Here is a 15,084-nt window from a genome sequence, read left to right on the forward strand (position 1 = left end):
TAAAGTGCAATAAGTTAATATTTCAGAGCTCTTTAAACCATTCACTTAGAAACAGCAATGCAAACTTTCAAATATTTATGCTTCTGAGGGAAAACATGGCAGATTGAATTAGCGCACGGTGCCCTTCCCTGTGCCGGTGCTGCTGGCTCGTGGCTCACTGCGGATGAGGTACCCGGAGCAATAACGCGCCTCGGCCGGGGGCACAGCACAGGCTGCTTTCCTACACCACATTGCAAGGGTTTGCATGCAATATTCACTGCTCACCCTTCCTCTGTCCCCATTAATACTTCAACGTGCAGCAGAGCCGCAGAGCAGAATGGAGGTCGGAAAATAGGGAGGGAGAGGCAGGGGCTAGTGGGAGCTACGTACTCCCTGTGTCCATTCAGAGCCTGGGAAGGCACCGTGGCACGGGGAAGACCCCAGGGGAAGAGCTCGGAGCCGGGAGCACAGCCTGGGGGCTGGCCAGGAAAGACAGGAGGAAAAACGCACGGCACATAATGAAACCCTGAGCATCTCTGCATGACATTTGTACTATGCAGTTGGATGTACAAATTTGGGTAGGCTTTGATAATCTGTAGATTTTTTATAATTCTGAAAATGAAGAAATAAGCTTATAAGTTGTTACCAAAACAGCCCCGTGTCCCAAGGCAGAACTAGGCAGGCAGCCCAGTGCAGGGTGCAGGCGCACGGGCCCTGCTGCACAGCACAAACCCGCGGGGACGCAGGGCCCGCTCCTTCTCCTTGGTAGCACAGAGGGCAGTGTGGCCCTGGAGGAGACGGAGCGGAGCACACGGCACGAGCATCCCCGGAGAGCTCGGAACTGTGATCGCACATTTCAAGGAGAAAGCAACAGGTCCAAGGTGAAAGCAAAGGGCCTGCAGCAAGGGAAAAGTGAGCACAGGCAGGGGAATTTTTAGGCAGAAATAGGGCTGATTTCAGTCTAATGTGGCAGGGAGAAGAGGTGATAAGAAGCCTGCACACACGCGCATGCGCCCTGCAAGACAGAAATGGCAACTGCAGCCATAATAGCAATAGTCCAAAAGTAATTTGTGCTTAACCTGTTCAAAATAAAAATAACTAGCAGGCAAGTTCACTCCTTAGACCATCTGCGTCTCATAGGCGTAAGTTAAAATCCTGGCACCATCTGTTCTGTTGGAATGTTAACACTGAGCCAATATGCCAAATCCCAGTTATGTCAGTGGGGACAGCAGCCTCCTCCTCCTCAGAGCCACTTGCACCCGCAGAGCACGAGGCAGCGCGGGCAGCATGGGCCAGGCTGCTGCTGCTGCGGCTGCTGCTGCTGTCACTGCTGCTGCTGTCACTGCTGCTGCTACTGTCAGTCACTGCCACTGTCACTGCTGCTGCTGCTGCTGTGGCTGCTGCTGTCACTGCTGCTGCAGTTGCTGCTGCCACTGCTGTCACTGCCACTGTCGCTGCTGATGCCGTCACTGCTGCGGCTGCTGTGGCTGCTGCTGGTACCGGCGCGGCAGCCACGTAGCCCTGTGCTGTGCGAGGCACCGGTGCCTCCCCACAGCCGGGGACATGGGGCATCCCACCAGCCCAGGGACACGCGGCGGCCCCCGGCCTCGCTGCCGTGGCCCGTTTGCCGCACGGGCACATGCTGCCACCCACGGCCTGCGCGGACAGTGACAGGGCTCCACTCAGCAGCAAAAATAAATGGGGAAGTGGCTAAGAAAACCTACCTTGACAAATGAGCCTAGCAAGATTTATATCGCCTTTTAACTAATTAATACTAGAGAGGCTGCTGAAAGCCTCTGCATAGTTTTCATTGGTCCTCGTGGCAAAAAAAAAAAAAAATCCATTGCAACATGGAAATTAATATAATAGCTGTCAAGCACCTTTCCGTGATTTCTGTGGGGCTACATTGTGGAGCTACAAGCCATACATCACTTCCTGCACTGCTCCACATCGATTTCTTCAAGGAAGAAAAATAGCAAACTGCCCTCTTGCCCCTGCATGAGGCCATAAAGCGAGGAAGAGGGGAAGGACAGGGGAGGAAGGCAAGGTACTGTCAGGCAAGTAGATCTTGAAGGCACAGCACAAATACATTTTTTTCATAATCAATGAAGTACATAGGCATATTCATGAAATTTAATTAAGTTTTGTGTCTCAAAGAAATCTACTTCCCTGCAATTATTTATTTACTGTCACGCAACTTTTAGCTTTCATGCAGGAATGATTGGTTACCACTGCATTTTCATTAGCAGACGCTGCAGAGAGGCCTCTTTTTAAAAGGCTCGTGGAGAGGCTCGCTCCTCTCTCAGCCGCTGTATTGACTGCCTCCTTGCAAAGAAAATCTATTAATGTATTTAGACGCGTTTCAAGTATGCTGCCATTTGTGCAGAAGGCAGTAGCACAACCTTGCTAAATTTGGATGTATCCAGCTCCCTGCCCTGAGCCGTGTTGACATGAAATGCCACGGAAGCCACAGAAACCTCTGGTGCGTCTTGCCCGGTAACATGCGCCTGCAGGGCCCGTGCTTAGCCTGGCCGCGGCGCAGGAGCCCTGCGCCCGCGGAACACGTGGAGCAGCCCCATCACGCCTGCTGGTAGGAGTTAGGGGCTGCCAGCGATTGCCATCAAGTCACAAATGCCTACGAGGATTTGGAGCCTGCTGCTTGCCCACGCCAGCCACCCCGGGAAAGGCTGTCTGCTCCCCACCGAGACCACAAAGTGAATAAGCCAGACCCGCCACCGCCAAAAGCAAATCATGCATCATCTGTTTGGATTGCTGTGTTTTGATCCAGCAAATTTTCCCCAGAGAGAAGATGTTTAGATGCAGGGTTTGCTTTCAAACCCCACTGGGAGCTGAATCTATCAGCTCAGACTGAGTTTCCACAACCTCATCTCTTGGAAGGATGCAAATCTCTGTCATTGCATCGGTTCTGCTGGTTTCAGCTCAAGCACGAAGCCCAGAACAGAAGATCTGGAAACAGCACCTGGAGTGTTGCTTGGGACAGGCATCCCGATGGGGCGGGAAGCCCAGGCGTGGATCGGCAGAACGGCGAGGGCACCGCGGCGCTGGCCTGCGCGCGCCCAGTGCCCGTGGATCCCCAGCTCGCTGCTGCAGAGCCTGCAGCCCCTCCGAGCGGAAAGCAACGGCGCGAAGGGAAGGCGAGCGCTCGCCGGGGAGGAACGGGGCACCTCGGGCAGGAGCTCTGAACCATGCGGCTCATGTGCAGAGATCACGGAGCCCGAGGAGACGCAGCGGGGAGAGCAAGGACGCAGCCGCTCTGCCCGCACGGCCCTGTCCCCACAAGTGGTCCCTCTTCCCACAAGCAGGACTGGAGCTTAGAGCCTTCCCAAGAGCAGGACTGGAGCCTGGAGCTGCTGCTCGGGAGGAGGCTGCAACCAGCGGCGCTGCTGGCACAGTCCCCATGCAGGCCGCACGCCAGCTACAGCACACCGGGGCTCACCGGCCACCTTAGCCCGGGAAACCTCCATGAAGTAAATCATGACTAGCTACAAGTCAAGTATTTCAGAGATTAGAAGTAGGTGAGCGTTAGAGTCTGGTTTGATGCTCTCCATTAACCGTTTCCAGATCCGCAGGCTCCACAGATGGCAGATTACCATGGGCTGGTAAAATGCTCTGCCCAAACCCACACCTGAGCAGCCTGGTCGCAGTTTATAAACAGGAGGTGGATGTAGCCGTATTGATCCCCCATCCTCTGCACAACAACAGCAAGCAAACACATATAAACAGGGCAAACCAGCTGTACCAGTCACTTCCGTGGTACAAACAAACAGGGAAAATACTGTCCTGCATTAAGGGAGCTTGTTTACGTATTTCTATGACGCAGGGTATTGAGGGTACCCCTCGCTGAGTGTGTGCAGAAAGCACAGCTACTAAATGCCCGTCTGATCCGTGAGGAGGCTGCTCGCTGCCTGCGCCACAGCCACGCAGCGACTCCCGTCCCTGCAAGAAACAGGGTCTTCTGCCGTCACCCAGGGATGCTCTATAGCAACAGGTCCTTTAACCAAGTCTTTATTGACAAGAGTATTTTTATGGGCATCCTTACTTAAATATTCTTTACCCACTCAAGGGAAGGCAACCCACATTTCTATCTGCAGACACTGAACTTAAGGAAGGGAACGAATTATTCCTCACATAATACGTATGCATAAACTTCACAGAATAGAGGATTTTTTTCTCTTGAAATGAGAACAAATGACAGAAAACAAGAGCACGTAAAAACTATGGCCGCCAGGTTCAAGAACATCTGCCCTAGGTCTTGGTAACCCTGCCTGCACCACGAGGGCCAAGACACTGTAGCTGCACAGGGCCCGGAGATGGCAGAACTCAGTCCCGTGGGGCACAAACCTTGCTGTGCTAGACCCAGGGAGGAGAAGGCCGCAGGACCCAGGCTCGTTCTAGCCAAGAACCACAGGAGTGATGGGGGGCAAATCAGACAGAAAATGTACTCAGCTTATGGCATGTAATCATGGAATTAACCAGACAAAAGGAACCCAGCTTTGGAGAAATGAGCAGCAACTGGCTCATTTGCCAGTGCAGTTGCTAAGATAATGACACTCCAAGACAAAAATCTGTTCAGATTTGGTCTAAACGCACGCATTCTGGGTACCCGTGTTACACTGAGTTTAGCTGACGATCAGTAATCACATTTTTGTATACGAATAGTAAATTCGCAAAAAGCCACCTTTACTTTCCAGTGTTGGGATTAGCCTTTGCAAATGCGGAAGAAAATGCACAATTTTTCTTCATTACCAATGAAAGTGCTGAGCTGAGAAAAATTCAGTAAAATTCCCTTCACGGAAGCACAAATAAACATTTCTGCAAGCTCTCTGCTGGCATTTTGTTCCATCTAGTTCTGCTCTGAGTTGTTGGCTCTGAAAACATTAAAAGTACAAAATGTAGTCAAAATCAGCATGTTTCACTGGGTTCTGTTTTACCCTGATTTAATTCTGGTGTAAAAATATACTCTGATTCAGTTTGATGGGAACTCACTCTGAAGTTCTGAAAATGAGCATAAGACTCCTCCAGAATATGAGGAGAGGAGAATTTTTATTTCAGCTTGGCTGAGGAGCTGGCCAGAGTCGAAGGCACGTCGGGAAATGCTGGATCTCTCTTCCCAAACGTGAGCTGAGGTAGGGCTAACACGGGAGCACCCAACATGTGCCATTCCCTCCGGAATAAATCTGTTAACCCAGGAACGCACACCAAAGCCTCACCAGAAGAACAGTACAGAATTCTCACATCTCTAATTCCAAGCCTGGGAACGCATCAAACTGTAGATCCCTGTGTCTGGAGCACAGCTATGGAGATTTTCAAATTCTGACCTAAAGGAGATGGATGTTTGGAGCTTGGAATTGTCACCTACCTCCACAGGTTCCAAACGCTGCTCCCAAAGCACAGGGAGAGCGGGCAGCCGCCAGCAGCGTCGGTGCAGGTGAACGTGCCTGTGCACGCCTGCAGCCTATGGAGGGAACAAGCACTCCAGAAGGGGACGACTTGAAGGACAGTCAATTTTCCTTAAGCCCCTACTAAACACTCAAATTCCTCTGCTCCCGCCAGGGAAATATCCTGTGTGACAAGGACCAAAACGCTGCTGCTGAGCCTGAACGGCACTGCCCTCCCACCGCGTCCCCGTGGCTCCTGCAAAGCGCTGCTCTCCCTGTTGGGAGATGAGGAGCCCGCACGAGCGGGACGGAGGCCCGAGGCCCCGCACGGCGCTCGCCAGCAGCACACACTCACGGAACCGTGTGCATTTACGGGTCATCCAGCAGGCGGATGTTCACGGCCAGCTACCAACACGTAAAAAGCACCAGTGCGATGCTAGACTCCTAGCTGTCTTCTAAATGCTTTCAGGAGAGTAATTCGACAGGCGGATCTGGAAGAACTAAGAGAAACAGCCCACGCAGTCTCTGATGCCCAGCAAGCTGCTTCTGAGTCTTCATTTTATTTATTCAGATACTATTAGCAGAGAAAAAAATCAAGGGACATTCATTCCAAAAGAAAAGTTCAGGGCTCCTAGTAAGGCCTCTGTAAGGGCCATTAGCACTGAAGTAAATACTGGGCCTCCCACGCTGGACCATTAAAGGCAGACTTTATCTTATGCATTAAGCTTTTATATTACCTAGCAGTCATCAGAACTGAATCTTTATGGACTTAAGAGGTATTGCAGCGTTCTGCACTCCCAAATCAGCACAATAATAGGCTCCAGCACACGACCAGATTGGAAGCTCAAACGCTATTGTTCCGTAAGAGTTACTCTAGCTAGCTGAAATGTATGTAATTTAAGTATTTGCCTTAAAATTAGAAGGCATAATAATAGCAGGGATATTTCACTTCATTCCACTCTTACCCCGAGCACATCTTCTGAAGGCAGCAGGGCCCACTCAGCCCTGCGTGCCCCCGGCACGGCCTCCTCATTCCCCCTTCCATTTCAGACTGTCACTGTCAAAGGGACAATGCAGTGCCACCAACTCTAACTCCCTTGAAGCCTATTTCCTTCCTTTACAGATAATGTGTTTCTGAGATTCATAAAAGATTACTCTTATTCTTTGCAAAGATGTAGTTCAGACTTTGTTTCCTGTGCCTGCATTTACTCTGTGCTAGCATCAAGCTTGAAAAGCCAAAAAATGAACAGTCTGAGAAAATGTAGTGGCTATAAACTTAAACTAATCCAGGACAGCTTAAAAACAAACAAACAAAAAAAGGCAGAAAGACTGCTGCAGTGAAATGTTTGTCTTTATATACAATATGTTGCTCATTTTTCATTGAACCACAAATATGTGTTATGTTTTCTTATTTACACTCCTTTGCTCTGATTTTGTTTTGCATGAGAAAAAAAACGACGACATCTCAGCAAATCTCGCAAGGCACCAAGTGCACTAATCCGACTGCACGAAGCCCCGGGAACGCGGCTGTGCCCGGAGCGCAGGCGCCGGGACGCGGCTCCGCAGGCCCAGGCACGCGGCCCGGCCCGCCTGCACGCCGGGACGAGCGCCCACGCGCAGGAGTCTCGCTGTGTTCCAGGGAAGCTCCCTCTGCCCCGCCAGCCCCAAAGCGGCCGTGTGAGCTCTCGTGCACAGCGTTCCTGGGTAACGTTGTGTGGAGAAGCGGTTGGGCTGCGATTTAAAATATGCTTTTTTCCTAATTGCCAGCCCTTCTTGGCTAGTCCTCTAGGCCTTGGAGTCGCCTGCCGCCTTACACAGCAGCAGCACCAAGAAATCCTTCCAGGTGAGATTCTGCCTTTGCCTCCACATCTCTCAGTTCTTCAGCGAGGAGGAGGCCGCAGCGACCGCGTGCCCGGAGGGGCGGCCGCCTCCGCCGAGCCGGCGGGGAAGGGCAGAGCGGAACGAGCTCACGGGCAGCGCGCAGGGTGAGCAGAGGCGCCCGCGGCTCCTGAACCCTCTGCAGGCAGAAAGGCCGCACGTTTCTATGCCAAGTGCAGGCTGCCAACATCTCGTCAGCACTGCAGCGAGGACTAAGCGCTGCCCCGGCCCCACGGCCCCCAGCGCGACTGAGCGGACACGGAGCTGGTCCGTCACTCGTGTCACCGGCCTTCAGCACCGAACCCCAGGAGAGGGAGCTCAGGCCACGCTGCTGTATGTCTCACATTGCAGTGATCCCCCGAGGAGCACAGCAGGTACGGCAGCAGCCGGAGCTTCTGCACGGTTCAGTGCTATCCTAGAGCGGCACGGTGATGGAGCCGCGACATTCCTGCCAAGCATTCCCAGCAACGAGGACGGCGCCGAGAGGGGCGCACGGAAACACGGCTGCGCAGAGGGCACCGGCCAGGCAGAGGCCGGCACCAGGGCCGGCCTCGCTTGTCCTCAACAACCCCATTCATATACCGGGGGAATGAACTCCTGCACCCTTTCAAGGTAAGGTAAGCAAAGTGCCCTTTTTGCCAAGTTTGGCTTCAGTCAACCACCGAGCTGAAGACTTTAGGCCATTTAGACTGGTTTAATAATTGGACTCAACACTACTGATTTCTAATAAATAATTTCTTTTGTAGCATTTGTCACCTACAGAGCGCCTCTAAGAACGCTCAGCAAGCTTCAATCTGGTATGGCAAACTGGAAAAAATCCAACCACCACCCAGTCTCATCAAGAGACCCATGAGCAAGGTCCTTGTGACTCACAGAAATCTGCTAACGGATCGGGCTAATTGCTCTCCACTCCCACGAAGTGCAGCTGAGAAGCCTCTGGGAGTTTAGGGAGATGTGTATTTGGCACGATGGACCAGATTCATTGGCGATGACAAAAATTCTCTGGAAACAGATACACCTCACATCAATGGGAACTGAATATTGTATTATTCACTGGATTTGAGGTTTTTTAACCTGTTGGGTCATTTTGATCTTGACTGATTTAAAATCACACAGAACAAACTATTAGAAAATACATGAGTATCAGTATAAATGGGGAGAAAAACAGGTAATTTTATGTTCTCTCTCCAGCAGTCCGAGGGGACCCATGAGTGCCACATGCCATCTTCTCCGGCCAGCCTCTCCCGGCCTCACCCGTGGGCCAGTGACAGGCGCAGCGACCTCCTTAGTGAATTGGCAGTGCTTCATCAAGCCCTTTCAATCCAGTGGTTGTGAGATGTGGGATAAACGGACATATGGGACAAGCTCGGCACAACTCCTGAATCCTGCCGCGGTGCCTGGGAGCAGCCGCTGCCCTGCCGCAGTCTGCTCCAGCCTCCCGCGAGGCCAAGCTCCTGCCCCGGTTGTGCCTCGCCACGCGCGTCCCCCGCTCATGGGCACCCTGCGCTCCTGCGTGTCCATGCTGGAGCCGCACGCAGGGCCGGCTGCTCCGCCCGGCGCCGCCTGCAGCTGTGCAGAGGGAAGGCGAGGTGGCACCCGGGGCACAGCAGGATTGATTGCTCCCCCTGCACCACGAGGGCTTCAGCAGCCACTGCAGGAGCGGCCACGGACAAGCGGCGGGAGGGGAGGCGTCGCCAGGCCCTGCGGGGCAGAGCGGTGCGGGCCCGTCCACTTGGCCTCATCCCTCGTGCACTGCAGCCCCACGGCGCCAGCAGGGCAGCAGCAGCCTGCAGCTACGCAGGTGCCGCCAGCAGCGTGGCTGCTGCGGGGACAGGACCATGCTGAAAAAGCCCAGGCAGCCTCCGCGCCACTGGTTCAAATCCGTCACATTTAACAGACACCGATTCAGCCCATGCTAAAGACTGGACATGCTTAAAAAGGATGATCCAAGCGCAGGCTATCACTGTCTTCAAAAATGAAAATGTTGGGAGGTGAAGTTCTGCTTCAAGATCGTCGAAACAGAAGAGAGAATAAAAATGCATGTGCTGAAGTCAGGAAGCCAGCCTTGCTGATAAGAAACCTCAGCACCCTTCCCTGGCGTGGAGGAGCAGGAGAGCAGCCAGGAGACACAGGAGCACAACCGCAGCTTGCAGCCGCGCGGCACTGCGGGACCCCAGCCTGCCCGAGCGGGGCGGCCTTCAAAGAGCCCCTGCACCAGGCACTGCGCCGCCAGCACGGAGTCCCCAGGGCTGTCAGCATGAACCATGGCCAGTGCCACCAGCACAGAGCGTCCCCAGTGCCGCCAGCACAGACATCCCCAGCGTTGCCAGCACGGAGCGTCCCCAGTGCCGCCAGCACGGACATCCCCAGCGCCACCACCATGAACTGTGGCTAGTGCCACCAGCACAGGCATTCTCAGCGCCGCCAGCACGGACAGTCCCCAGTGCCACCAGCATGGATGTCTTCAGCATTCCTCTGCACTGGACTTGCAAGAGGGCAGTGGAGCCGAGGGCACCATGCTGCCTTCAGGACATGTCACTCGATGGAGAGCACAAAACCCACAGCCTTAATAGCACCCACGCTTGAGCAAGGGGAGGAAATGTTGCACAGCACAAGGCACGCTGCTCTGTCAGCAGCACATGCAGCACCATGCACGGCACCCATGCACAGCACCATGAGCTGCACCCGTGTGCTGCACCCATGTGCTGCAGCTGTGTGCTGCGCTCGTGCGCTGCATCTGTGTGCTGCACCATGCACTGCACACACGCGCTGCACACGAGCTGCACCTGTGCACTGCACCATGCGCTGCACCATGCACTGTGCGTTGCACACATGCACTGCACCATGCACTGTGCCCATGTGAGCAGCTGCACAGCCCCTTCGGTCCCTCTGATCTCTCACGTGGACTGCACACACAGAACATTCTTTATCCTAATGCCACCGACAGGCGTTTAGCTCCTGAGCGTACCAGGTGTTTGGTGTATCAGTAGAACTTGTTTCCCTCTGTCCTACTTCTTTCTGCAAATAATCCCAGCTCCGAAGAGCACCTCCACTGTGTATTTCACTGGAGCTACAAGCTGCTCTGCAGAGGACACCTTGACACATATCGAAGTTGTGTTAGACACCTCTCGTGTCTAGGCCCATTAACCTGATCACAACAGCTTGATGAATTAATGCTTATATAGGCACAGCTGGCAGCTTCTAATTAAAAAATTATGGCTAAGCAGCTGGGTTGTGAAGTTGCACTGGAAAGGCAGATGTCAACCTCCCTGGCCCCCAGAGCTCCAAAGGCAGGGGCTTTGGCGCGGCGCTGCACTGCCGGGTGCCTGGGCCCCGCTGAGCCCAGCAGCGCTGGGCCCGCAGCCAGGCCGGACGCGCCGGAGCGGCCCCGCAACCCCGCGACTCCGCATGGCGAAAGGCTCCGAACGTGACAGCCACCCCTGGATTTAGATAGGAGAGTGAGCTGGCATCACAGTCATGGGGGTGGTTTTCACCCAGGTAAGGACCCTTGGAAAAATCCAGTGACAGCACTCCATCATGTCAGCAAGCCACAGGATTGATGAGCCAAATTCAAAGCCTGTTGAAGGAGATAAGAGTCTTTCCAGGAACTTTAATTGGATTGAGCTTTTATTGCACTGGTGAAGGAAGATCTCAGGACCTCTACTACACCTCTTCTCTCTCCAAAATTCCTGAGGTGCCTTTCATCTCTCAGCACTAATTGTAATGATGCGGAAGCAACCAGCAATCCTTGAAAAGAACTCGAGCCATATGAAAATCAGAGGTCTGTGCTTATTAAAACATGGAACGTCTATTCTGGGCCTCTCTTCAATTATTAAACATTTTTACTGTAAATAATTCATATCCTTTCTGATTTTAGCGTAAACACCATTTACTCCTATCCATTCCTTTAACTACATTAATTCTCCTCTCCTGCTACATCTTGTGTAAGACACTACAGTTCCAAACGCAAGATGCCTAATTGCAGAAACCATCCACCTTAATCGGAATATAAGCGGATCCAAGACCTCTAAACTAATCTGCTGAGAAATCCAGCTAGAAAACTAATTTTAAGTAAATCTATGCATATCAGAAATGCAGACGGCTTTTCCGAACGCTGACTCTAGCATCCTTACATAAGCAGATTAGGGGTGCCTGTTGAGCCTCGCATAGGAGTGGACAGTGCATGAACTATTCACTTTCTGACACATCTTTCATCTAAAACTTTTGTCAACCCTGCACATTATGGGGCGGACTAACTGTAAGGAGCACACAGGGCACAGCAGGTCTGCAGGCGAAGCAGTTATCACCCATGTAGAAACGTCCCCATGCGGAGCAGCAGCTGGCAAAAGCCCGTTTGTACAAACGGGCCCGGGAAATGTTCTATCCTTCACCCTCTTGAAATGAAGATGGATGAAAACAGCCTCACAAACCTCTTGAATATTTAAGTAGAGCAGTTGTGGAATGATGTTCTGATACAGAATCATGGAATCAAAATTACCCTCGTGTTACCACTGGTAACGGTGCCTCTACCTGCGTATCAACTCAGAAAGTTAATGAGGCTGCTAGAGCCACCAGGTAAACCGCCCCAGCAGGACGTGCCCAGCAGCGGTGGCAGCCAGCAGGGCACGAGCGCTCGTTTGGCACGGTGTGTTGCGTAACGGGATGCAGCAACCTGCCTCCTGCCGCGCCCAGCCTTTTCGAGCACGTTGCTGGCTCTGAGCGTGAGGGGAAAGGGCGAGAGCCCCCGCTGGAAAGCGGCTGGGGGCAGCATTTATGTTTCCCTTCCCTGCGTGGGGGTGAGCCAGGTTTGCCGCGGGATGACTGGGCCGCCTGTGCTCGACCATCAGAAGCAGCCACGACTTTTGTACATGAACCTCACCTGGAGACTTTCTCTGACGAAACCCGCAGCATTTGCAGGGCTGGCAGTGCAGCCAGCGCACTGGCAAGTGCGTGCGCAGTCAGATGGCCCAGTTAGAGAGAGCGGACCGCCAGCCCAGGCGGCTCTGGCAGTCTGTACTGCCACCTAGCCAAGAAGAGGCTGCTGTGCTCAGCATCCGCGTACCATGGAAAGCTTTAACCACGGCATCTCCCCTTGGAGCACAACTGGGCTCCAGTCCCCGCAGAGAGAAGGAAACCTGGGCTGGTGGTGCTTTGAGACACACACAGAGAGAGGAGCAGACAGAGCAGGACACACACTTATCCCTCCCTTGGGAATTTCTTGTACTTACGGTAGAAGACATATTCAGTGTAGCTGGACCAGACCTTATCGTCTGTGTACTGATTGATGAAGGAAGCCGTCACCGAGGAGTTACAGGCCACCATGTGGAATCCACACTCAGACAACATGTCGAACGCCCTCTCCAGGTGCTTGAACTTGAGATAAAACCTGGAGGTGTACCTTTCCGGAGCCCGGTCTGGGTCCCTGCTCTCATTCAAACTTTCTCCAAAGACCTCTTTGACTAGCGCAATCCTTCCACAAACCAAAATCCTTGGGACCCTCCTGAATTTGGTGTCTGCTTGACTCTCCCTGCCAATCGTGCACGACCCGCGGTAGCCGATGGTGATGAAGCCCCACTTGCGATCCGACGGCAGGAGCGAGGAGGGCGGGCAGATCCTCGTGTCACTACTTTGGGAGACCTCTTCATAGTCACTGTGGCAATAATCATCTGGGCTTTGCTTGATGTCATCAGGAGTCAAGAGTTTGACCAAGTCCGGGAGCTGGAAATACTCAGCCTCCCTCTTGAGTCTCCCCTTCTCCGGGAAGTGGTCAGGCAGAACCACTTGCTTGTCCCTGAGATAGTCTAGGATATAGCGAAAAAGGAAACCATCTCTGTCGATGAAGAACCTTCCCTTGGAGTCCTTGGCCAGGTCGTTGGCTGTGTCTCTCTTTGGGGTGAACATTTTCCAGAGCAGGGAGTGGGGGGTGCCCACCAAGGTGGAGTGGTGAGTGAAGTAGACCTGGCCGCCCACGTTGAGCTCCACCACCTCCGGGAAGCAGAGCGCGCCCGGGCCCTGCTCTCTCGCGGGGAGGTAAGTCCTGCAATTGCCACTTAGAGCCATGGTACTTTGAAACACAAATCAGCAGAGGGGAGCAGGGTTATCGATTACTTCAAAGAGCAGAAGAAGGCTCCTGATGTTACAGGGAAACGTGGGGGAAAGGAGAAGTGAGAAGTGAAAAAAAAAGGCAAAAGGTTTGTTTAAAGAAAAACCTGAATTGTCCATCAGTGACTGTGGCAGAGGTGGCTTACACCCTAAGCCAGGGAGGAAGGAGAGCAATCACTGTCATGAAATGCAATCACATCATCACATCTTCCAGCAAAGCTATCAAAATCAAGGTCAAGCCAAGCCCATGATCATTCACAGATCTGTTAAAAAACAAAATACGAGAAACATTAATTTTAAGGCATTGTAAAAGTTGTAACAGAGAAAAGCAGATTAGTTTAGAAATCAGTGTGAGATCTCCTGCTAGGCAGATCTGCTTTCGCCAAGTTGGATTTCTCTCGCGCGCAAGTACCGACGCATGCAAGAGCGCGAGGGGCGCGCGGCTCGGCGGGAATACGCGCTCCATCCCCGAGCGGCGGCCGCCCCGACCCGCAGGGCGGCTCCGGGAGCGGCGGCTCTTACCTGGCTCCCGGGCAGCGCTCGGCTCTCGCGGGGACAGGGCATCCCCGTGGCTGCCCGCGCGGCGCGGCGCGGAGCCGCCCGGCCGCATGGGAGCCGCTGCGGGAGCCCCGCGCGCTCACGGGGAAGTTGCCCGGGGCGCTGCCGCGAGAGCGCGGCGGGGCGGGGGACGCGGCGGGAGGGGGGAGGCTCGCGCGGCGGCGCCGATGACTTGCAGAAGGCGCGGGGCGCCCATGGCGGGGGGGCTCCGCGCCCCGCCCCGCTGCGCCCCGCGCCGCTCCCGCCGGCGGCCGCGGCAGTGCGGGCGGGCGGCGATTACATCATCGCGAGGAGGAGGAGGCGGCGGAGGGAGAGGAGGGCCCCGGCCCGCGCTCCGCCCGCGCCGCGCGGCCCCTTGCGCGAGGAGGGGGGGGACGCCGCGCAGCCGAGTTCAGCCAAGTTTCCCTCCCGTGCGCTGAGCGCGCAGCGGCACCGCGCGGCCCGCGCGCCGTCCCGCTCCCGAGCGCGCAGCGGCCCCGCGCGCCCGCAGCGCCCCCTGCCGCGCGCAGCTTCCCCCGCGCGCAGCGCCCCGCGCCCCCCGCGCCGCCGCAGGGCTCCCTGCAGGCCGTGCAGCCGAGCGAGGCAGCACCCCCCGCGCGCTCCTGCTTTCCCTGCGCAGCTCGTTCCTGCCGCTCCGCGCGCGCTGCAGTGTATGCTGCACCCCTGGGTAAGCAACTATCCATAAGCAAAGCGCATGTACCTAAACCTCGCGACATGGTCGCTTGAAAACACATGGTGTTCAAAGAGTAACGAGAGGATTGTAATTTGTATGGTTAGAGATTTTAGAACTTAAACCTAACAGGCAAACAGTTCATCAAATCTTTGGCTGTTACCTAATTCACTAATTCAGGTGGCTCCGGAGACAAGCCTCTCTGTCTTACAATTTCCAGAGCAGCAGCCGGGATCAGTAAGGAGGCTGCTTGCTGCATCCCAGACAGAGGCCGGACAGGGTCCCGCACACGCACACCCGCAGTGGATGGAGCTGCTGGTGCCGCGCAGCCCCACGGGGGTCACGGCCAGGCCGAGTGCGGTGCCTGGGCTGGTCTGGCACGTCTTCACAGACTGGACCAGGCAGGACAGCCACGCTGCGACACCTGCGCCAGCGCTGCCACCGGAAGACAGGGCCCCTCAGGTGTTAAGCTACCGAGAGCTGCCTCTGCTCCAAGCA

At 54.5% G+C, this 15,084-nt stretch overlaps 1 protein-coding gene across 1 annotated transcript in view; it reads right to left on the reverse strand.

The window, feature by feature from the left end:
- The window catches only part of KCTD16 (potassium channel tetramerization domain containing 16), a 46,279-nt gene extending 32,648 nt beyond the window's left edge, over positions 1 to 13,631 (reverse strand). The window contains exon 1 of the mRNA XM_010212612.2: positions 12,485 to 13,631. Coding sequence (XP_010210914.2) covers positions 12,485 to 13,316 — 832 coding nt within the window. The 5' untranslated portion in view covers positions 13,317 to 13,631. The remainder of the gene's footprint in view (positions 1 to 12,484) is intronic.
- Positions 13,632 to 15,084: the final 1,453 nt, after the last annotated feature.

This window comes from Tinamus guttatus, unplaced genomic scaffold (genome assembly GCF_059628265.1).
Source record: "Tinamus guttatus ecotype Peru unplaced genomic scaffold, ASM5962826v1 Tinamus_guttatus_pri_ptg000710l, whole genome shotgun sequence".
Taxonomy (NCBI): domain Eukaryota; kingdom Metazoa; phylum Chordata; class Aves; order Tinamiformes; family Tinamidae; genus Tinamus; species Tinamus guttatus.